The sequence below is a fragment of the Microtus ochrogaster genome, chromosome 8, assembly GCF_000317375.1.
Source record: "Microtus ochrogaster isolate Prairie Vole_2 chromosome 8, MicOch1.0, whole genome shotgun sequence".
NCBI lineage: Eukaryota > Metazoa > Chordata > Mammalia > Rodentia > Cricetidae > Microtus > Microtus ochrogaster.
In genome coordinates this window covers 61007810-61030682 of record NC_022015.1, presented here as the reverse complement: position 1 = coordinate 61030682, position 22873 = coordinate 61007810, and the positions used below count along the sequence as shown (strand labels likewise).

The following is a 22873-nucleotide window of genomic DNA, read 5'->3' as shown; positions in this document are numbered from 1 at the left end:
AGGTCCTGTAAGGTTCTGGGGAGAGCTACGGATCCTCAGTCAGTGATGGGAGCCTGGGAACACTGGTTCTAACACCAACAGAGGACTCTGGAGCAGCAGCAAACAGGGTAGATTAATTCAGCAATGAGAGAAAAAGGTGGAAACATTTCCTTGTCTGGGCTGCTACCCAAAGGTCCTGCTCACATTTGGTGTAGGTTTTCCCATATAAATAAAGGCAATTAAGAAAATTCCTCGGTAATTATTTCTTCTTCTTTAGGTTTATTTATTTTATTTTATATGAGTGAGTGTTTGCCTGTATGTATGGAAACATATATGCACAGTACCTAAAGAGGCCAGAAGAGGACACAAGCTCTCCTGAAACAGTTATAGACTGTTATGAGCAGTCATGGGGTGCTGGGAACAGAACCAGGGTCCTCTACAAGAGTTGCAGGTGCTCTTAGCCACTGAACCATCTCTCTAGCCCCCTATTCTGGTAATTCTAATTTGTGGCAAGTTGATTTTAAAAACAGTCATCGTATATGGAAACCTTGGGGGCATAGATAGGCTAATGAGGCAAAATACTTCACATGGTCTTCTGTTTTCCTTTAATGACCACAAATGGGAGCAAGGATTTAGTTAATGAAGAAGAGAGTAAATTGTTATCTCTGCAGATTGAATGCACCTTAGTGCACAAACTCCTTTCCTGTTAGACCAATTGTGTGCTGGAACTGGATGGCATTAGTTCTTGAGAGACGCCGCTAGTTGATGCTTTGTGATTGATACTTTAAAAGACATATTATTCTCCCTGTTTAAAATTTTTTATTACTAATTAAACAATAATGACTTTTTTTCCTGGCCCAACCAGTTCCCCACCTTCCTCTTCTCTCTCCCTCCAGTCCTTCCGTCTGCCCCCTTCTCCACGCCCAACTTCTGCTCCATTCCTTCCTTCTCCCTCTCCTTCCAAAACTGTGCAGGCCTTCCATGTATATCAGCCAGCCATGGGAAATCAAGTTGCAGCAAGACTAGGCACCTCCTTTCCTGTTAAGGCTGGATGAGGCAACCTGGCAGTGACTGACACTTTTATGGTGTCATTGTAATGATGTGCCACTGAGAAGTAACAGTATGAGTGACTGTCAGTTGGCAGGTGATTAAACAGAATCATGATTAGCTGCTCAGCATCGTATTACCATTTTTTTCTGTGTTTTCTTCATGTGTGTGTGTACATATGTGTGTGTTCATTGACTGACTAATGTAGTGAACATTTGCTAACGTTCCTTTATCTACTGCTAAACAAGGAAATTCAGAAACCTTGTGGCTCAAAGCAGTACCCAGCTGGTTTGGCTGCAGTCGGTGTCTGTGTGTTTAGATGCTGTGAATGGGGGGGTGCTTCTCACTCATATATCTCACATGTTAGTGCCGACAGGATGGTTCCTTCCTATGCAAGTCCTCCGCTAGATTCCTGGGGTGACCTCACACGCGGTAGGTGGTTTAATGTTGACCAACAAGTGCAATAGTCTGTGTCAAAGAACAGAGGATTCGCTATCTTGCAAAGCGAGGCTGTGAGGCCTTTGCTGACTCTGGGATGCTTTTCCTGGCACAAGCAGCTTCTTTTCTTTCATTTAAACACTTGACAAACAGAGCCGCTCTTTAGGGAGACCCCTCTTTACCCCTCACTATTTCCCTTACCCTGCAATGTTTTCCCGCACAGAGTTCATCACTGTGTAGATTAACAGCACATAATTATTTTTGGTTTTCTCTTTCATTATAAGAAAACACCTTCGAGGTTAAAACAATGTATTTCTGTCTGCGAGAAATGCTAGATTTTGAAAGAGGAATAGATGAGAGTTGTATTTCACAGTCTTAGACCTGGAGTTTGATCTCTGCTACTCCTTAGATTAGTGGGAAAATTAACTTTTGTATATCAGTGTTCTCAGCTGAAAAATAAGGTTGATAATTACTGCTTTGGGGGTTTCTGTGAATATTTTAAATAGTATAATGTACATAAAATGTCTAGCCAATGCTATACTAGCACATTGCAGGCCCCTGCAAAATGTTGGCATCTGCTGGCATCATTGCGCTTGTTACTACGATGAGCAATGTGGAGGGAGGGGCCGCTTGAAAAGGAGGTGGTCGGGGCAGACCTGTGCTTGAGCTCTTCAGAACCCACTTTCCTGCAGAGATGCCATGGATCCTTCTTAGTTCTATGTTTTGCTTTCTTTCAAGGTCCTGAAGCAGCTACAGAGTAAATATGGCTCTCTGTACCGAAGAGACAACGTTATCCTGAGTGGCACTCACACACACTCAGGTCCAGCAGGATATTTCCAATACACACTCTATATACTAGCCAGTGAAGGCTTCAGCAATCGAACCTTTCAATACCTGGTGTCTGGCATTGTGAAGGTAGGTGAAGAGCTCCCTACTGGCTGCAGTTCACTGTTCACAGGGACATTTCAGAACTGGTTTAGTGTTATGCAGAGAAATTCCCTGGAGGATTGGGGTCTGAGTTCACTTTTGGTGTCTGCCTTTCTTCCTCTTTTCCAGTGTTACCTGAGGGAGATCTGTCTCTATACAGCTCAGAAACTAATATTCAGGAAATGATAGAGGATGCTATAGTCTCCTCCCCCAAAAGGAGAGAGAACACCTAAGGGACTCAGCTGTGACAGGGTTTTTATAAGGAGGGAAAGGAGGTGCTGTGGGCTGGGGACCAGTATGCAAAAAGTCCACATGCTAAGCAAGTCGGGACTTTGTCATCCAGACATCCCTTGTGGCTAGAGAAACTGCTGCAGATAATATACTACTTTCTGTAAGTTAAACAGCATAGGAATTGTTGGTTTAACATGGTTTGTGTTAGTTAGTACTCAGAATTAACAAAAACAAAAAGGTAGGATTACCTGATGGCCATTGGGCATCGTATTAATGCAAAGAAATATCCTTTAGCAGTTCATTTCTTAATCCTTCAGGAGTAGCTTTTCGGGTACTGATTGACGCTCACTCTTGCATGACCCTATTCGGTTCCTTTTGTCTCCTTCCCTTTGCTTACTCCCATCCTTCATCAGCCCCCACCCTCCCAATTCCTCTCCCATTCCTGACTTGGGCTCTTTTCTCCTTCCTCCCTAGTTGTCTTCAAGCTTACAATCATTTCTTGTGTGAGATTCTATCAGTGTTCTCTCTCTCTCTCTCTCTCTCTCTCTCTCTCTCTGTCTCTCTCTCTGTCTCTCTCTCTGTCTCTCTCTGTCTCTCTGTCTCTCTCTGTCTCTCTCTCTCTCTGTCTCTCTCTGTCTCTCTCTCTCTCTCTCTCTCTCTCTTTTTGCCTTTCAGAGTTAGTCCTTCTCTCTCTCTTTTTCCTCCACAAAATTAACCCCACAAAGACAGGCTTTCCTTTACAATATTTTTATACTGTGTTTAGTAATGTGTTAAAGGTTTATAAAATAAATGTCATGGTTTGTAAGAAATATTAATTATAAAAGATCCCAGTAGAGCAGATTGGGAACTACATGCTACACACCTTATGAGAGCATAGTTTGTTTTGTGAATTTTTGTTTTAGTGAGTGTAAGTTAATATATACTAAGTTGTGATAAAAATGTCCCTTCATGGCTTCCAGTTAAAGATGATTGAAAACAAAGAGGATGATGAGATCAAGAGGAAAATTGAATACATTTTGTTCCAGAGTGGTAGAAGTCAAGTCTCCCATTTTGGCCCTAAAATTATAACATTTTTCATGACCTAGCAGACCACAGAGCCCAAGAGATGGAACTCTTGTGGGTTGTGACTTATAAGTACCAAACATCCTTACCCATCACTTCCCTTCCCTTCCCTCCAGAATGATGCTGGTCCCGTGGGTCTCCAGCCTTTCCTTACATTGGGGGCACATAAGAAACAATGAAGGGTGTCGGCGACATCTTCTATTGGCCTTGCTCAACATCTCCACAAAAATGCATGAACTTACAACTCTTTATTCCTTTATTTTTTGAACTTTCAGAGCATTGAGATAGCACACACAAATCTTAAACCAGGCAAAATCTTTATCAACAAAGGAAACGTTGCTAATGTGCAGATCAACCGAAGCCCCTCTTCTTACCTGCAGAACCCGCCGTCGGAGAGAGCGAGGTCAGTGGGAATCATGCAGACGGTGTAACTGTGTGTTTTTCACTGAACAGCAACAAACTCTAAGGGCAGAGCTGGTAAGTTCTAGGGTGTAGTGGGTCCCAGAAGAGTAATAAAGAAGATAACTTTAACATGTTTGTCTCAGGCAAGAAGAAGCAAGAAATAAATGTAGAGACAGACATGGATTCTTTTCACCATCCCCGCATATTGTTGTCCGTGGGAAACCCCGTGGAGGCTTACGAGCCTGTGACCCTGCAGGGAGTTACTGTTTTCTACTGTGTCGCGTTTGGAGACTTCTCACCCCCTTTGTTGGGTCTCGGTTGCTCCGTCTATAAAATGGAGATTCCAATGTGTAGAGCACATCATTTAAGGAGCAGGGCTTATTCCATCTTATTATTATGTGTTGTTCAGATGCATCATCTTAGTCTACCTGAGCAGAACATGGAAGGTGAGAGAATTGAGAGAAAGAGCCAGATAGGACACAATCATAACTAAACGGAGCAGCCAGCGGACTGTGCGAGGGCTCGGTGCTTTTATAGTGATGAGCCAGGCTTGTGAACGATGAGAAGAGATGCGTGGGTACTGTGGCAGCTTACAGTGACATCTCAGTTCTACCTCGGCTGCTTGACAGATTACATCAGTCTAGTTGCCAAGGCTACTTATTTTTAGAAGTTATAATCCGATTTCCCTTGAAAAGATGGAGAATTCTGGGGTTTCAGGTCTTGACTGACCTTCGTTTGCAATCTGTGTCCTTCTGAAGAGATTCTACTGAAAGTTGGTATTAGTAGGCACTTCAAACATAAATTCAGTTTGTAAGAGACACATCCACATCATATAATACCATGCATATGATGTAAAAATGTATTTTAGCTTCAGTTAGTTGATCATGGCTGCAGTGTACAGCTGCATGCTCTTTACTCTGGAGTTCACGAAGAAGCATTAAATTTTATTTATTTTTATTAGTGTGTGTGTGTGTGTGTGTGTGTGTGTGCGCGCACGTGTACATATGTGTATTGAAAGAACTCATACCACAGCACGTATAAGGTAGCCAGAGGACACCTTCTGGGAGCTTGTTCTCTCCTTTCTTTTTTATGATTTCCAGAGACCAATTTCAAGTCTTCAGACTTACCTGGCCAATGCCCTTATCCATGGAGCCATCTCCCCCACCCCTATTTTGTTTGTTTTTGTGTCTGCGTCTGTTGTCAGTAGGAGCTTAGGGTCAGTTTCTAACAAACACTGACCAAGTTTCTTTATTTGGCTGACAGGTATTCTTCAGACACAGACAAGGAAATGGTAGTCTTGAAAATGGTAGATTTGAAAGGAGAAGACTTGGGCCTTATCAGGTAATCCATCCTCTTTCTTTCCCACTCTCCCTCCCTTCTTCCTTCCCTCCCTCTCTTCCCTCCCTCTCTCCCTCCCTATATGAATGCCTTTTCATAGTTACCGGAAGAATAAAAAGATGCTTAATGAGTGGCATTAAGTGCTGAGAATTAGTTGTATGGATAGAAATCCAGGCTTGGCATCAAGCACATATGGATGGATTCAGCCATGAGAACTTGGGCATGGTTCTTAGCCTCTAAGTGCTAAGCACACTGCTTATAAATTAATCAAAAGAAAAATGACTCAAGTGAGGGATTTTAGTGGTAATCTCAGCATATATGTACCTGTCTCATGATATAAAGACCAAGTAGAGTCGTTTTGCTTTGATTTTCATGGTGCTGGATGGAGATGGAGCCCAGGGTCTTACGCATATTAGGCTTGCTCTACCACAAAGCTGCACCCCTAGCCTTTAAGGTTCTAAGACAGGATTTTATTCCATAGTTCAGGCTGGCTTTGTCTTCCTGTGTAGCCCAGGCTGGTCATGAAATAACCATCCTCTTGTCTCAACCTGAATGCTGGTGTGTGCTACCATGGCTAGTAACACAGCAAATGTTACTGTTTCTCACTTTCTCAAGATCTAACATGTGAACTTCTGTGATGTATTTTCCTAAAAGAATAAAATTTAATACAAGACAATGCCCCCCCCCCCAGGGACAGAAGCTGAGCTGACATCACCCAAGGCTGGAAAAGAGGCAAAACTACAGCTTAGCCCAGATTTTGACATGGTTTTGTGAAAGGGACATCATGCAGGAAAGCATAGACCCAGTTTTCTTCAAAGAGAGTGTGTTTGTCTTCATCTGCCATTTTTGTTCACTGCATTTGAACTGATCTAGGAATTGAGTAGGTGGTCTAGCATTGGTCTAAACACTTTGACCTTTGGACTTAAGAGCTATAAAAATGCCCTCAGAAAGTTTCTGGGAATGCTTGGTGCTACAGTAAAGTATCTTGGTTTACCTCTGGGCTGTCATGTTCTCAGCTATGTGACTTTAGAGATCCATTATGTGACTGTCTTATCCCAAGCTTACTATGGGTTAAAGTGAGTCCTTTCATAGACTCATTAGGAGATAAAATAGTCAAAGGACCATAAGATAAAGACGATCACAAATATTGTTCAATAAGGGATGATGAATGAATTAATGTATTGTGTTCATTAATGCTGCGAGGCATTGGGGTATATAGTACTGAGTTGTTTCAAGAGTGTTTCTTGAACTGAACTTGGAAGGAGTTAAGGATTTCTCAGGAAGACTTGAAAAACAGTGAGTTGGGTTACAGTGTCCAGGACAGGGTGACGAAGGGAATTGAGCTTCAAGCTCAAGTTGTAGAGTACATTAGTATGAACTATTTAGGAGAAGATTGGGACCAGAACATGTACCTCTACTTAGTTTTCCGGAGTAGCCCACAATTGGTGGGCATGGGGCCTTGCCTTTACTCTTTCGATTTAGCGCTTGTCTGAATGATTGAAGTCTCTTACGATTGCTTCTTACTAGCTTTGAATCATTCAGCAATGGTATCAGGCAATTGAAACACCTAGTTTTAGGACCAAGATGTTCTGTGATGCTTTCTAAGTCACCATATTGCAGATCTGGAAGTCCCAGAGTCAACTGTCAAGATCTTAGCAAAGCTTCTCCATCTGCTATGCTTGACATCCTACAGTAACTTGCTATTGATTCTGCTGCTACCCCACGTTCTTTTTGACCTAACTGTTCCTGCCTCTTGCCACATAGTGATAACTGTTCTATGAATACATTAAAAAAATACAAGATAGACATGAGCCACTGTTGTCATAGGACCTTCAGCCCACTGATGGAAACAGAAGGCCTTTAAGTGTCATAAAATACACATAAAATGATTGGGCTAAATGCTAGTAATTGTATAATTAATCCTAGCTGGCTTACATGTTTAGAAAGGAATAGGTATGGGGCTTTCCTAAGGGAATTTGACCCTGCCAGAAAGATTGGAAAATATTTCCCAGAGGAAGAAGTAGCAGTACTAAAAACCAATTATTAATGACAAAATGGGGGATGAGAGAAATGTTTAGTATCCATGGAGAGGCACGGGCTGTTCCATTTGCACAACTGATAGGATATCTGGTATCTAGAGACCAGAGGGCAGGGCGTATGAGACAGAGTCACAGATTAGATATAAAGTAAAGATTTTTTATCTTGTCCAGTGTCGTGGTGCATACAGCTTATTTCAGCACTCAGGAAAGCAGTCCAAAGTTCCAGTCCAGTCCAGTCTACATATTGAGACCTTATCTCTAAAAGCCAAACTAGAAACAAAACAAAAATAAAATAGCAACAAAGCCAGGAGAAATTTGGGGTTAAGGCCAAGAGAATTGTTCATTCAAGTATTTTACTGTGAGGTCAGGAGCCAGGACTTGAAGAGTTAGGAAGAGTTGGGACTTGAGAAAGGAAATGAAGTTATAGGAGCCAAACTGGTCCACAAACCACACGATATTCTGTACCTGTCAGCCTCCATTGCTCTGGTTGGTCCATGGAAGCATTATTTCCTAGTCCCCGCCCCCACCACCAAGCAAAAGCACTGATTGTCCTCTGGACAAAGAAGCATGTCTGGGGTGTTCTGAACCATGAAGTGAGACAGAAGCTATGCGCCATCTGTAAGAGCCACTTGATGGATTCTGGAAGTCATATCTGTCTGTCATTCAAGGCAGGAAATATGGCGGAGAGTTAAGAAATCCTGATGTCAGAGCCTGTGAGGGAAGAAAGGAAAACCATGTCTCTTTCTTCTAAACCAAATGAGACAGCCTTACAAGGGCAGAGCAGATAGCCGGAGTGCCGGTTCTGGAGAGGGAAAGGACCAGCCCTTCCTGACACACAGGTCCCTTTGAACATGGCTGTGAGTGGCAGCTGAGAAAACTTGGACTTCTTCCCTCAGGAAAAATACAAAGGAGCAGGCTTGAGCTTGCCTTCCTTCCCTTTGTGCAGTAGAGTGCTCTCTCCTCCCTCCCTCCTTTCCTCCCTCCCTCCCTCCCCTCTTTTCCCTAGCCCCATTTCTTCCCTAGCCCCTCCCCTATGCCACCCCCTTTCTTTCCTAGTCTTCCACCGTTTCCCCTTCCCTCCCTGTGAGTAGTTTCTCCCTTGCCTTCTATTTTGTATCTTGCAAATCCTTCAGTTCTTGCCAAAAGGGACCCGGAAGGGTGGCCTTTGAAGGAACATTTGAGAAACAACAAGGGTACTGATGTGTGAAAATCCTTGGAATAATTTGTGTAGGAATCTAGCAAAGTCCATTGTGTGGAAATGCCCGAACCATGTGGCTTTCTAGGACTCAGAGACACGGTATGTTTGTGTAAATATTACATATGGCCTTCTACGACCGTGACTGTGTAAGTCACTGTGCCTGACTCTCTGTTCTCAGTGGCTCCCTCTTTTCTACCCTGTCCACTTCCCCCATCCTGTTCACTTGACATCACTCACATAACAAAGGCTAAAATTTCAGTAGCAACTTTTCAAGAAACCATTTAAAAAACACTGAAGCAGGGTCCCATGGTGTAACACTGTCCATAGACAGATGATGTCCCAGCCCAAAGTCCCCAGAGCTGCAATTACAGGCATGTACCACCGTGGTTTAGTTAGACAAGTCTGCATCTTGTCTTTTTTTTTTTTTTTTTTCTCCATTTCACCTCATCCTTGTTTTCTCCGCCAGCATTAGCTCTGCTTTGGGAGGCTCTGGTCCCTGTCCCTATGGGCCTTTCCTGTCCTGCTCTTTCTGAGTTGCTCTGACAGCCACCACTGCCTCTCAGCCTTGATCTTCCTTCCAGCTGTGCTTTGTTCTTCTCCAGGGAAGTTGAGATGGCCGTGTGCCTCCTGCTAGATCTGGTACTTCTTCTTGGAAAGGAAAGGCGCTTGATAAGGCCTTTCATGTGCCAAAGTAATGGCCATTGCCTGATAACATTCCTGTATCTCAGCTTTGGAAAACAAAACCATAAAAACCAGGCAGAAGACCTTGAACTTGTTTGATTGTTGAGTACCTGGAAAGTTCTTAACCAGAAGAAATCTATGGAATTATTATTTTTTCTTTTCTTTCCCTTCTTTCTTTTTGTTTTTTAAAGACTTTTTATTAATTTACTATGTATTTGGTGTTCTGATTGTATGCATGCCTGCAGGCCAGAAGAGGACACTAGATCTCATTACAGACCTTTGTGAGTCACCCCCTGGTTGCTGGGAATTGAACCCAGGTCCTCTGGAAGAACAGCCAGTGCTCTTAATCTCTGAGCCATCTCTCCAGCCCCGGTGCTATTTTTTTTCTAATCCAAATTTTGTTTTCCAGCATGTGAATAAAAAACATGGAAAATTTAGCGGTGTAGACAGGAAAAATAAAATCAACCATACAATTATCCCACTGTAAGCTCGCTATGGTTAAGAGTTAATCTTCCCATATAGAAACAGTTGTAAGTAAGTGTGAATGAGAGAACACTCAGTGAGGGTGGCTGATCATGCTCACTCTCTTCCCCCCACAAAGCATTAAACTTCAAAATAGCATGAAAATATCAAGATGTTACCTTCTCACACTGAGACATTCAAACCAATTCTTGGTTGCTTGTTTGATTTTGTGGCATCTCTCTTCCTATCTTTAAATACTTTTTGACTCAAAGTCGGTGCAGTTTTATTAAATATAACGAATTCAACTCTTTGCAGGGGAGCGGTCTCAATGTATTTTTGAAAATCACTTCTTCAATCTTTCTTTGTTCTTTGGTTTGAGGAGGGTGCTTCTTGAAAACGCTGTATATTTATTTATTTTTGACACAGAGTTTCTCTGCTGGCTGTCCTGGAACTAGCTCTTATAGACCAGGTTGGCCTTGAACTCACAGAGTTCCACCTGCCTCTGCCTCCCAAGTGCTGGGATTAAAGGCCTGCGCCACCACCTCCAGGCCATTTTTTGTTTCATATTTGACAATCTCCATCCTGTTTTCAGAAACTGATCATTCTACATCTGGGCTTTCGTGTGTCTCCCTCTGTGTGAGATTTGCTTCTTGTCTTCAATACTTCGCTCCTGTCCCATCTCTCGCTTTTGGATAGAAAGAGATTTAAAAGTCGCCTTTACATGGCAGATCGTCGTTTTCAGTGATGCCAGTGGTGACAGTGTCTCTTGATTCAGAAGACCTTGCCAGTCCCCTTTAATAAGCCAGAAGTACTTCTCTAGCCTGGTCCTGTGATTTTAGCAATGACATTGTCCTAGTGATGGCCATAGTTTCTTGTTATTTAAAAGACTTTCATATTCACACAGTTTTCAAATTGTGAACTCCAAGGAAAAATTTGTGAATAAAAGTCATCTGTTAATATTGAGGATCCGAGTTAACATCTAGGGACATTTTATGGCATGGTCATTTTAACTTTTGCCAAAAACGCTAGAAGTTCTTTATAAAGTGGGGCTTTATTATTTATAAAGTTTTATTTTTTATTTAGCAATACCTTATGGATATGTTTCAGTATTAATGATTTTCATATTACCATTTAAACCTGTTTCGTAGTACTCCATACTGCATTCCATTGTATCTTGCAATTCGAATGTAAACTTCACATTGTGGGAATATGCTTGACTCGCCATTGTCATAACAATTCCTCCACAAATCTACATTTGCCAGAGATTCTTCCAGCTGCTTTCTTGCAGCTGGGACTCTGAACCAAGGGAATACTTAACTTTAAAGCATTAACTATGTGTTGCCTTCCTGATGCTCTCGCTGTAAAGGTGAGCAGTGTTCCCTCTCGGACTCCAGCTAGCCCCGATGGTATCATCCATCACTGTGCCCATCCAGAAACAGACTTAGGAAAATCAAAGTGCTATTGGTTTCCTTTGAAGTTTTTCACTTCCTAGTTAGGCTGAGTTTTCACAAATCACCCTTGTTGATAATGTCCTGTTTTTCTACTGTTGATTTCTTGGTCAGATTGTAAAGATAGACTTTTGTTTGTCATTACTACATGGAATCCACCCAGAGTATCTCCCCGGTATCGTTACAGCAAAGGCCTTTCTTGGGCAGGATTTTTGATAATGAGAAAGGGATCGCCGAGAATGTTCATCTCTTCTTGGGTACAGGGATAGGGACATTCTTCTGAGGATGCTGCCCGCCCAGCCTCCTTTGGCTGCGCACCACTGTCTTTCCTCTCTCTGAGCCTTTTAGAAAGACTCAGATTCCATTGGGGTCAAATTATGGGCTGAATAATGCTTCCAGTATAATTCAATCAGACCTCTTTCCTTCTCTTTCCCCCAAAGTTTCCAATGGGATGAGGTAAGAAGGATTGTAAGGGAGGTGACCCAGGTGTGTTCATTACAATGATTCATGACAAATACCACAGCAGGCAGAACATGAAACTCCAGTAGCTTAACATAGTGAAGGTTTGTGGAAATCCAGAGGATTGGCTATTTGTTAGTCCTTCTGCAAGCATGTCATTAAGTCAGAACTGTTCACATGCCCCACCCTTTGAGGGGGCGTGGGAAGTTGATATGCATATGGGTATTTAATGAGCATCCTCTCTCTGCCACTAGAGGGCAGAGTTTCCTCACTTAATCATTTCAAGCTCATTTATTGGCTTAACATGCATGGGCTGCATGTGTGAGTCATCCGCTCTTTTATTTTAGTGTTGCATTAATACTCTTACTACTATGAATATTTATGCTTACAGAATCTTATGCTTTCTTCATGAGCATCCTTGTTAGAATATCAATAGACCCATCCATGCCATGACAATGAACACACACACACACACACACACACACACACACACACACATTCCATTCTTACTCTAGGCCAGTCTAGATGCTCAGTACTTTACTTGTGTTAGTTCCTGTAACTGATTACTGCTGTGGTTTTTTTTTATTTTTACAGATATTAAACACTGCAGCTCAAATAGGTGAAAGTTGTTGTGATTAGACCACTAGTTGGTTCCTGACTGCTCAGCCCTGAAATAATCATACGGAAACCTTATTATTTAAAACACTGCTTGGCCCATTAGCTCTAGCTTCTTACTGGCCCATTCTTATATCTTAATTTAACCCATTTCTATTAATCTGTGTATCGCTATGAGGCTGTGGTTTACCTGGTAAAGTTCCGGTGTCTGTGTCCTGCAAGGTTACATAGCTTCTCCCTAACTCCTCCTTCTTTCTCCCAGCATTCAGTTTAGTTTTCCCCACCTAGCTCTGTTCTACCCTATCAGGTCAAGCCAGTTTTCTTTATTCCCTAATGGTAAAGAGGAAAATCTCACATCAGAAAGTCACTACAACCCTTTTGGAGTTGGTGAGTTGGTAGTCTTAGCCTTTTTTTTTTTTTTTTTTTTTGGTTTTTGGTTTTTCAAGACGGGGTTTCTCTGTAGCTTTGGTGCCTGTCCCGGAACTAGCTCTTGTAGACCAGGCTGGCCTCGAACTCCCAGAGATCCGCCTGCCTCTGCCTCCCAAGTGCTGGGATTAAAAGCGTGTGCCACCACCGCCCGGCTCTTGGCCATTCTTATATATCTTTGTGTGCTGTGTGTTAGTTTCTCTGGGATGTTACTCACAGATAGAATGGGCTTCAAATAACAGCAGTTTGTCCTCTCATGCATAAAGAGACCAGAAGTCCAAAATCAAGGCATCGACAGGGTTAATGCTGTCCTTTGAGAAAGAGTCTGTGCAGTGTTATTCTTAGCTTATAGTGATTGTCCTCAGCCCTTGGCTTCCTCATGCTGCGGACACACCGTTCAGGCCGACTCCATCCTCACGTTGCCTTTTCTCTTCAGCTCTAGGCCATCCCTCTTTGTCCTTGTTGTTTGTTTACTCTGTTTCCTCCTCTTCGTGAATGTCAGCAATTAGAGTTAGGGCCAATGTTAAGCAGGTATGATCTGATTTAAGCTTTACTTTGATTATGAAACCAAGATAGCTTTTTGTACTGTTCACCCAGAGTTCCCGTGTCCCCACTAGACTCTGTGAGTACCACCTTTGAATGTACTAACACTGTTCTATTTCCTTGTCTGTGGATATTTGAGCTGGGTGGGGGCTACAGCTAGCACAGGGGCCCTTGCAAGGTGTATCACCAAGCCAGCCTTTGATTCTAGAACGACTGAAGTACCTGGCTCAGTGAACTGAGCAGCCACTGGGTTATGTTCCCAGTGACCACATTCCTGTACCTCCTGCAAAGGGTACAGTTCATATTATGTTTCTTTATTAGGCTCAGAGCTGTGCATGGAACCAGTGGTAGGCTTGCTATTTGTTTTAGAAGAGTTACGAATTTTTTCAAAGCAAAAAACACATTTTGTATTCAGTCATTGGCCCTAAGAATATTCCTCCTCCAATGTCTTATTTATATAGCAGAAAACCTTCATTATACTTGTCAATCTTATTGTGCTGCTTGTTTATTTATACATTCTGTTGACATGTACTGCTTTTCAGTCTCTGGAATTTTGTAGTAATCTTTGTAGTGTAAATGGTCTCTGATTCGGCTTATTTTCTTGATTGTTTTGCACTGACGTGAAATAGAGTTCCGGATCCTTTATTACAGAGAGGTATGACATCACCCTTATGCATAAAGTGTCATCAGGGGCATGTTTGTCCTTTTAGGTCTTCATTTGAACTCCTTCTGAGATACTAAGTCTTTCCTCCACTCTTTGGAAATTTGCTTTGAGGAATATTACTTCAAACAGAAAAAAAATGAATCATAGCCATAATCTTTTAAAATTAATGTGACTGTGACTCAGTATTCACCACTACCATAGTTCCTTAGACATTGTGACGTGCCCAAAATTTTCAGGGCATACCTTTCAAAGGGAGGAGCAGGAAGATGTGTTCCCTTCTTCTGTAGCTCAAGTGACAGCTTGAGTAGTTATTGCAAGTGAGCAATTGATTTTCCTAAGCTGTAAAGTAGATGAAATAAATAGATTAAGTTTGTCATCTAATCAGGAGAAATTCTCAGCATTTGATTTCCCCACAGACATTAATGTGTGTAATTATGACTTCTTTAGTATGGAAACACACCAAAACGTGTGTTCCGTGGGAATCAGCTCAGTAGCAGTTACATTTCATGCTCCAGTGACTTGACATCGGCAGGATGCCTTGTCCAGTGGCTTGTTCCTCTTTGCTCAGCTGCTTCTGCTCAGGCCCCTGGCCATCTATCCATTCTCCGAACACATCTCTTCCCATCTGTAGCCTTTGCAGGCACTATTTCCTCTACTTCTTCTCTCATGAGTTCTTTACCTTGAAGGTAAATATTACATCCTTTCTCAAGGCGAGATGATGCCCTGTTTTGTATCGGCGAGCAAGTGAATGAATAGAGGGGAAGAGCCAGGGTTCCACAATGGGGACCTGCCTTGATCTGCCTTGATGCATGAATGTGAACTTGGTCAGGCTGTTGTGTCACTTGGAGGCTTAGTTTAATTATTTGAAAAGGAGAATGATCATTACTTCTGAAAAATAATCTGACTAAAGATGTATTTGAAGTCCCTTGCCTTGAACATGGAGAGAAATAACAGTCAACATTGAGACAATTGTTCTGTGCCTTTTTTTTCCATTGTGTAGTGGTTGAATCCGGCGCACCTCATTGTCAATAGATCATGGTTGAGAAATCATGAGCCTACTGTGAACATCAGCAATGTTTTTTCTTCCAAACCCAATAAATGAAATATTAAAACAGCAAAATATATCTAATAGTGAAATAGTTTATTTGAATTTATTTCATGTTTTAAGAGGCAGATGGAAATCAAGGGACAGATAGAGGGAGAAAGTGGGGAGGGATAAAAAGGGAGTCGAAGGAAGAGACCAAGGTAGGGTTTTTTCAGATATAGACTCTGTAAGGTGGCTTCTGGAGGGTGAGCTTAGGCAGTCTTCTGTGTCCACACCCTTGCACAGTTACTAGTAGACACCTTAGGGACAGAATTATTTTTACAGACTGATGATTTCTCCAGAAACTTACTGTACTTAGTAATTTTTGGAATTAATTTTGGAACCTTAGGCAGAAGGATCTCATTATTATTATTTTTTAACGAAAGGCAAAAGCTTAGAGTTAATCAGGGTCACTCGTAGGACAATCTCCATGCAGTGACAATCAGCTTTGATAACAATGGCAACATCCTGCCATTCTGTTTCATTCTTCCACTCTCGTTTTTTGTTTGTTCTACTAGAGTATTTTTACAACCAACAGCAGGAAGCTTATATTCCATTCATAAATATTTCAGTGTACAGCTCTATTCAGCAAAGTCTTTATTTTTAGAGAAATAGGTAACTACAGCTCAGTGTGGTTAGGTCTCTGGATGTAGTGAGGGTTCAGGAGAGACTGAGAGATACCAAGGGGACGAGGAGTGTATCAGAAAGGTTATCGATACCATGGATAGACAGAGATGCAGCAACATGGCGGACTCGGAGGATTGGCCAGGGCCTGGGATGGGAGCATCTCTGAGGCGAATCAGTCCCATGTGCCACAGGAAAGAGCCTCCTTCTACAGCACTCCTGGGTTCACAGCCAGAGCTGTACTCAGTCTCTCAGATTCCCTGGCAGGAGGTAGGGGAGTGTTGGGGTACAGGATGTGGTGTGTCCCTTGATATAAAGTCACTTCGGGTGAGATGTCCAGCTCAGGCTCACAGACACTGTCCCCGAAGGGCATACGTCAGTAACTGAAAAAGGGGAGCTGTGCAAGGTAGCAGCCCAGTTCTAACATCTCATTCTTGAAATTAAAATAAAATAATTTCTTATAAGGGTTTAATAGCCAGTCTGTATTGGATAAAGTTTTGAAATGTATGAGTTTGTTTAATCGATTTGTGTGCATGCATGTGTGTTTGTGTATAGTTTAGGGCCGTGCACATGCTAAGTAAGTGCTCTACCGCTGAGTTATATTGACAGCCCAATGAAGTCTATTTCCTATCCCTTTAAATCAGAATACGAAAACAATACACTGGCTGGATTTTTGACTATGTGTATTGTTTATTATGCTTAATATGTGACAATTCCGTTTTTGTGCTATTTACTACCTGAAGAATTGTAAAGTCAATTACTATATAACGATTATTATATCTACATAGTACATACTATATACTATGTTACAGACACACACAGAGAGAAAGAGAAAGAGAGAGAGAGAGAGAGAGAGAGAGAGAGAGAGAGAGAGAGAGAGAGAAATTTATATATGTGGTGAAAGAGCTGGCCACATTGGCCTTCCTCCCGTAGAGCACCATTGGGCTTCTGCTGGTTGGAGGCTTTTAGCTCCTGTAGTCTCTCCCAGTCCTTTGTAACCCACACCAGACCACACTGCACTGCACCAATCAAAGCAATCTTTTTATGCTGCTGGCCCCGTACACCGAGCTTCAAGCCATCATCCCTAACCCTGCTTCCACTATTACGCAATGAGAATGGAGGATTTAAGTGGATCTCAAAGTCCTAAAACGACCTGAGTCTTTAAATAAATGTTTCGTTTTATGTGCTGTTTTCACTTAGGTACTGATGCAAGCTAAACATTTAAACCTTTTTTCCCCAGCATAGGATTGGCTCCTCAGGAGTTTGAAAACTCCTAAATTAACCTGAGACTCCAGGAACCAGCATTTCTCTTTGCTTGAGCATTTTGGTTCAGCCGCTTTTCCGCTCCCGCACTCCACCGGCATTTCCCATAGCTAGCTTTCCCTACCACGTTGACAACATGCCCGAAAAGAACTTCAGGAACGATGTGGTTTGCTCATAGTTTGTCAGGGAAATTGCCACAGAGCGGCTAACAGGGGACAGCTGTGGCTTCATTTCACGGCAAAGCACAAGTTAACGACTTCAAACCAGGTGCCTACAATTCTACGTAGGTGAGCTAGGCTCCATAGCCAAAGAGTTCTGTTCTCTCTCGAAACAGTACCACCAGTTAGGGATGAAGCTTTTGGACACAAGACTCGGTGGGAGAAATTTCACAGCCAAATCACAGCAACAGCTTCTTTCCCCTGTGCGAAGGTCTGATGTATGATGGCTTCCAGACAAGCTGTCAGAGGACACCAGTCTTCTATGACATTCGGGCAATCATTTTGCTTCTCTGTGTCACCTGTGCAGATGGAGGCGAATGGCCTGCCAGCGTTGTGAAATAAAGTAACAGATGTGTCCAGCTTGTAAAGTGCATGGGTCTATATTTAAACAAGGTACTACTATGCAGAAGGACATGCTGACTTATGCATAACATCTTCTCTTAGGCCTTCATGCACTTCCTCTGCTGTTTCTATCTCTGTGATGCCTTTCAAATTAATTGCTAGTCATCTGTGTCTGAAAAGCCTTTTTATATCATTCATTTGTCATATCACATTAAGGGCGTTTTGTCCACATCTCTGTCTTCTGTGAGATTCTAAGAGAAACCTCCATTTATTCCAGGCGTGGCATGCTGCTAACTCTCACTAAGAGTCTACTGAATTGGATTGGGTTAATTGGGATAGTTATCATCTTTGTGTCTGTCCTGAAGGACAAAGTCTATGTCTATCCAATTATTTGGACTATTCTCTAGTAACTGACCACCCTTGGAAGTTGTTAAAGCTTTTGTGAAGATAATCGTGATGCAATATCCATGAAAATGAAGTCCTGTATTTTTCTGATGTGAATGATCAGAACTCTTGGGCATATTATTGGCAATTTTATCTGACCAACAGTGAAAGAATCTGAATGTAGGCTGCTTAGAATTTAAGACACTTTAATGCACTTTACTGGGGCAGTAGGTAGCGGGTCAGTCTCACAAAGTGCTTTTACTTGCTGGAAAAGACGTAAACCTTTGAGAGAAGACGTCACCTTTTGTCCCACTCCTTGGGCTCTCTAAATTAACGTGGAACTCTCTGCTCTCTTATAGCTGGTTTGCCATCCACCCCGTCAGCATGAACAATAGCAACCACCTTGTGAACAGCGACAATATGGGCTACGCAGCCTACCTGTTTGAGCAAGAGAAGAACAGAGGATATCTACCTGGACAGGTGAGAATCATCGTCCCTGAAATCTTCACGTTGATTCAAATGTCAAGAGTAAAGTGTTTTCATGGATAGGAAGAATTCACTGGCCTGGTTAAATGACTCATTTCTAAGAGTATTTGCTACTCTTACAGAGGACAGGGCTTGATTCCTAGCACCCATATCAGGAGCCTCACAACCACCTACGACTCCAGTTTCAGGAGATTTGACCCCTCTTCTGGTGCTTTACCTGCCCCTCCCCCAACACACAAAGAGATATCTACTTGTCTATCTATTTTCTCCCATTGCGGAAAGAAATGTTTTAAATAATCAAGGCACCATTTGTTCTTGGTAGCAGATGTCTCTTATTTGATGGCTTTGTAAATTTACAACCAATTATATGAGAAAGATCAGATTTGTATTTCCGTAGCCTGTAATAGTCTGTGGATAAGCTGGTACTACAATTCACTTCGCTGACGCTAACGTTCATCCTTGGTGATGGAGAGTATTGTGCACCTTCTTGATGGTGTAAAACCATGAATGGTTTTTTAATGATTCAGGGGTTTTCTAGAGAAAACATTCCTCCCAAGGACCTTATTTATCCAACAAAACCTAAGGACCTGGGGAGGTGCCTCATCCGTTAAGAGCATTGTTGATTTTCCAGAGGAACCAGACTCCATTCCCAGCACCCACAATGCAGCTCACAGCTGTGTGTTACTCCAGTCTCAGGGAATCCAGCATCCTCGTCTGGCCTCCACAGGCACCGGCGTGCACATGGTACATGAACATATATGCAGGCAAAATACCCAAACACGTTAAAAATAAACCTAAGCCAGCAGAAACCCTAGACACCTGTGACCCTGAAACTCATCTAATAACGAGATGTGAAACCAGCCAGCCAATTGACTTATGGCAGGAACCTCTTAAGCTACTTGTAACTAGTGTCTACAGATAGACAATGGAGGAGAGACAAGGCTCTGCTTGGCCATTGGATGCAAGCACCAGATGTAGATGAATGAAGATGACAAGAATCAAAGACCCATAGTGGACGGTGATGGTTCTATTGTATAGATAGTAACCTCATTTTAAAAACTGATCTTTTTTGATGGTTCTATTATATAGATAGTAACCTTGTTTTAAAAACTGGTCTTTTAGCCTCTTTTTAGACAAAACTCTCTTTCTCTTTTTTAGTTAGCATTGACTTTTGCCTTATTTTCCCCCTTTTTCTCCCTGCTCCCATCCCTTTTCCCCTCCCTTTCTTTCTTCCTCCCACTCATCCCTTCCCCCCACTTTCCCCCCCTGTTTTTGAAAAGGCCTTGCTATGTAGTCTAGGCTAACCTAGAATTTGTGATCTTCCATCTTTAGCCCCCCCACCCCCACCCCAGTTGTCAGGATTCCATGCAATCTGGGGGAAGGAATTCCTCTTTATACCTAAAAAGGCCATAGATTTGTGTCTTTCTCTAAGAAAACTGAAGATGTTTATTGAAGATGGTGGATGAGGTGGGTCCAGACTGATGTCCGGTCTGTCTCTAATCTGGTTGAAGAAAGGAGGAGCTCAGAGGGGACCAGCTCTAGGTGGTGACTGTCAAGGAGCTCACAGGGGGCCAGCTCTAGGTGGTGACTGTCAAGGGCATGTAGACTTCTGGGTTTCAGGTAAAGCCCCAGACACTAGATAGATGACTCCACATTTTGTCACTTGGTGTAGTCTGCATTTCTTGTCAAATTGTGTATTAGAGGGAGGTGTGCCTTTGAAGGGCTGCTTTGAAAACTTTGTAGGTAATTGGATTATTTTCAGCAATATGATCAAAACATGAGCCTTTTCAGGAAACAAAAAATTAGAAAATAAAATAAAAATAAATGTGATAAAATAAATTTTGTTCAGAAAATAAAATATAAAATTCTCAGAATATTGTTTATCTTTTTATTGTCTGTACATGATTATGTTTGAGGGCTGGAGGGATAGTTCAGTTAGTAAAATACTTTCTGAACCTATCATTCAAGCCAAAATTTGGGCATGCTTATAATCTCAGTGTAGGAGAGGCAATGATGGGCAGATCCTGGAGTTCACTGGCCAGGCAGCATTGCATAGTCAGCAGATGGACAGTTTGTGAGAGGCTGTGCCTCCAAAACAAACAACGGAATGAGGAAGAGCTTCTGAGGAAAGATACCTGGTTTGACCTCTGCACTTCTCCACACGCGTGTGTTCATACAGAAGTTTTGAGTGGAGTGAGCGTTTGTGTCTTTAATGGAAGTCATTACTAAAGAAACAAATAAAAGGCAATGTGCATTTATTTTGGCAGGGACCATTCGTAGCAGGCTTTGCTTCATCAAATCTCGGAGACGTGTCCCCCAACATCCTCGGTCCACATTGCACCAACACAGGAGAGTCTTGTGACAATGAAAAAAGCACCTGTCCTGTCGGCGGGGTAGGTAGTAAGGGCATGTACTTCGTGTTTGAATATTCATCAATGACTTGCAAATGTGTTGTTTCCAAGTACACGCTGGCCCATTGGTCTCCAATCTCCACTGTGCTCTGAAGCATTTACCCAAGTCCTGTAAATTTTAAGTGGGTTTTCTGAGTTTTCCACTGTGAAGTCAAATCTGCACAATGATATTAGGATAATATGCACACCCACCTCTTCAGACATTAATTGTTTTTACATGTTGGGCATTTTGCACCTTTCTTGTTATTTGGAATATAGCATGCATTATTGCCAACAGTTGTTGCCCTACAGTGCTACAGAAACTCAGAACAAATTCTGTCTAGCATTGTTCTGATGCCCTTATCTGACTTCTCTCCACCCCTTTCCTCTCCACCTTTCCCGGTCTCTGTTGACTCCTATTCCATCCCGTTCTTGCATGCGATCAACTTTCTAGCTTTTACAAGTGAATGAGAGTATGTGGTGTTTGAGTTTGTGTGCCTGGGTTATTTCACTGAACAGAAGAAGATCTCCAGTTCCACACACATTGTTGCAAATGAAGGGATTCCACCCCTTTCCGTTGCTGAGAAGCCTTCTACTGTGTGCGCATGCTAATTATCCGCTGGTGGGCACTGGGGTTGATGGGAGCTGTTATGGATAGTGTCAGAGCAAGGAAAGACGTGTAAGAAATGAGTACAATGAGTTCATCTCTTTTGCATAAGTAAAAGCAGTATGTTTTCCCTTATGGAGAATCTTAAGATCCCTAATACATTCATTCTTAAAACATTTGTCATAATAGTACAAAAATTCCTTAGTCTATCGATTCTCTCTGAGCCTTATTTAGGTCATCCCTCCTATATAGATTTTTTTTAAATGCTTAAGATGTCAAATTTACTGAGATGTTTATTATTATTATTTTTAAGTCTTTTTTTTTATTTCTCACACTTATTTATCATTTATTCACCTGTAGTTTCTTTCCATGTGTTTTTATGACAGTCATTGTATTTAAGTATTTGGTCAATCTTGGCTTTTCTGCTCTTGGAAACAGGATATAAAGCTGGAGCTGTTCCTTTTCCTCCAGGGATTACTAACTGTTCTAATGTAATCCAAATGAGTTTCCCTATAGGCCAGTAAGAGTGAGAGTCCCAGGCAAGCAAGAACAAGTAAGAAGGCAGCGACAGAGGGTAACTCCTACCTTCCAGTCCCAGTTCAGAGTTAGTAATGTCCAGCAAATTTCTCAACCAAGCCGAAGCTCTGTTTTCTAGAAGGAAGTGCCTGGAATAGATGCACTCTCAAAGCACTCCCTGCTACTAATGTATGTACGATTCTGGTTGCCCTAGCCTGTAAATGGAGAAAATGTTTCAAGAGAAAAGCTAGAGTTGACTTAGCCCACATAGTTGGTTGGATTCAGTTGTAATTTTCCAGTTGTTAAAACCATCCGCCATCGCCCTATGGATCATATTGTCTCATTTTGCTGCAGCCTAGCATGTGCATGGCCAGTGGACCTGGGCAAGATATGTTTGACAGCGCACAGATTATAGGACGGGCCATCTATCAGAGAGCCAAGGTAGGCACGAGCCCAGCGCTTTGCATCTTTGTTTCCTGTTGCTCTTTAAAACCCACAGACATCATTTATTAGGAAGTCCATATGCAAGAGCTCAGCCTGGCCAGGAAGTCTGAAAGACTTGGGTTTGGGAGGTTGCCCTTGGGAGCCACGCAGGACTCTGCCTCATCTGGTCAGACTTCCTAGTGCACTTAAAACCAAGCAGGCAGGAAAATATTCTATTTTAGGATGTTAGAAAGCCTGAGCACGCAGCTCCGACTGAGCTGACAGATAGATTGTAAAGTGCTCAGTTAATGTGGCCTCATGAGGATTCTCAGAAACCTCTCCAGTCATTGCCTGGCTAAAGGCACCTGACCACTTCTGAACTTGGCCTTTAGCAACAAAGCTGAGCTGAGCATCTTTGGCATCACGAATTCCCATTTATTTGTATACTTCTTTGAAAGGGCAAAGGTCACATCTCTTTTCCCCCTTTTGTTGAAGGGAGAATCTGGCTTTCAATGAGATTGCTATGAATGATTCCACCTTCCTCCTGCTCCTAAAATTTTTGTTTCATGTGTGTGAT

The 22873-nt window shown here is 42.3% G+C and overlaps 1 protein-coding gene across 1 annotated transcript in view; it reads left to right on the top strand.

Moving 5' to 3' along the window:
* Asah2 (N-acylsphingosine amidohydrolase 2) overlaps positions 1–22873 on the top strand; it is a 94129-nt gene that overhangs the window by 44814 nt on the left and 26442 nt on the right. Inside the window, exons 6-11 of the mRNA XM_005352140.3 lie at positions 2203–2379; positions 3960–4087; positions 5350–5427; positions 18234–18354; positions 20628–20753; positions 22228–22314. Of these exons, the coding sequence (XP_005352197.1) occupies positions 2203–2379; positions 3960–4087; positions 5350–5427; positions 18234–18354; positions 20628–20753; positions 22228–22314 (717 nt within the window). The remainder of the gene's footprint in view (positions 1–2202; positions 2380–3959; positions 4088–5349; positions 5428–18233; positions 18355–20627; positions 20754–22227; positions 22315–22873) is intronic.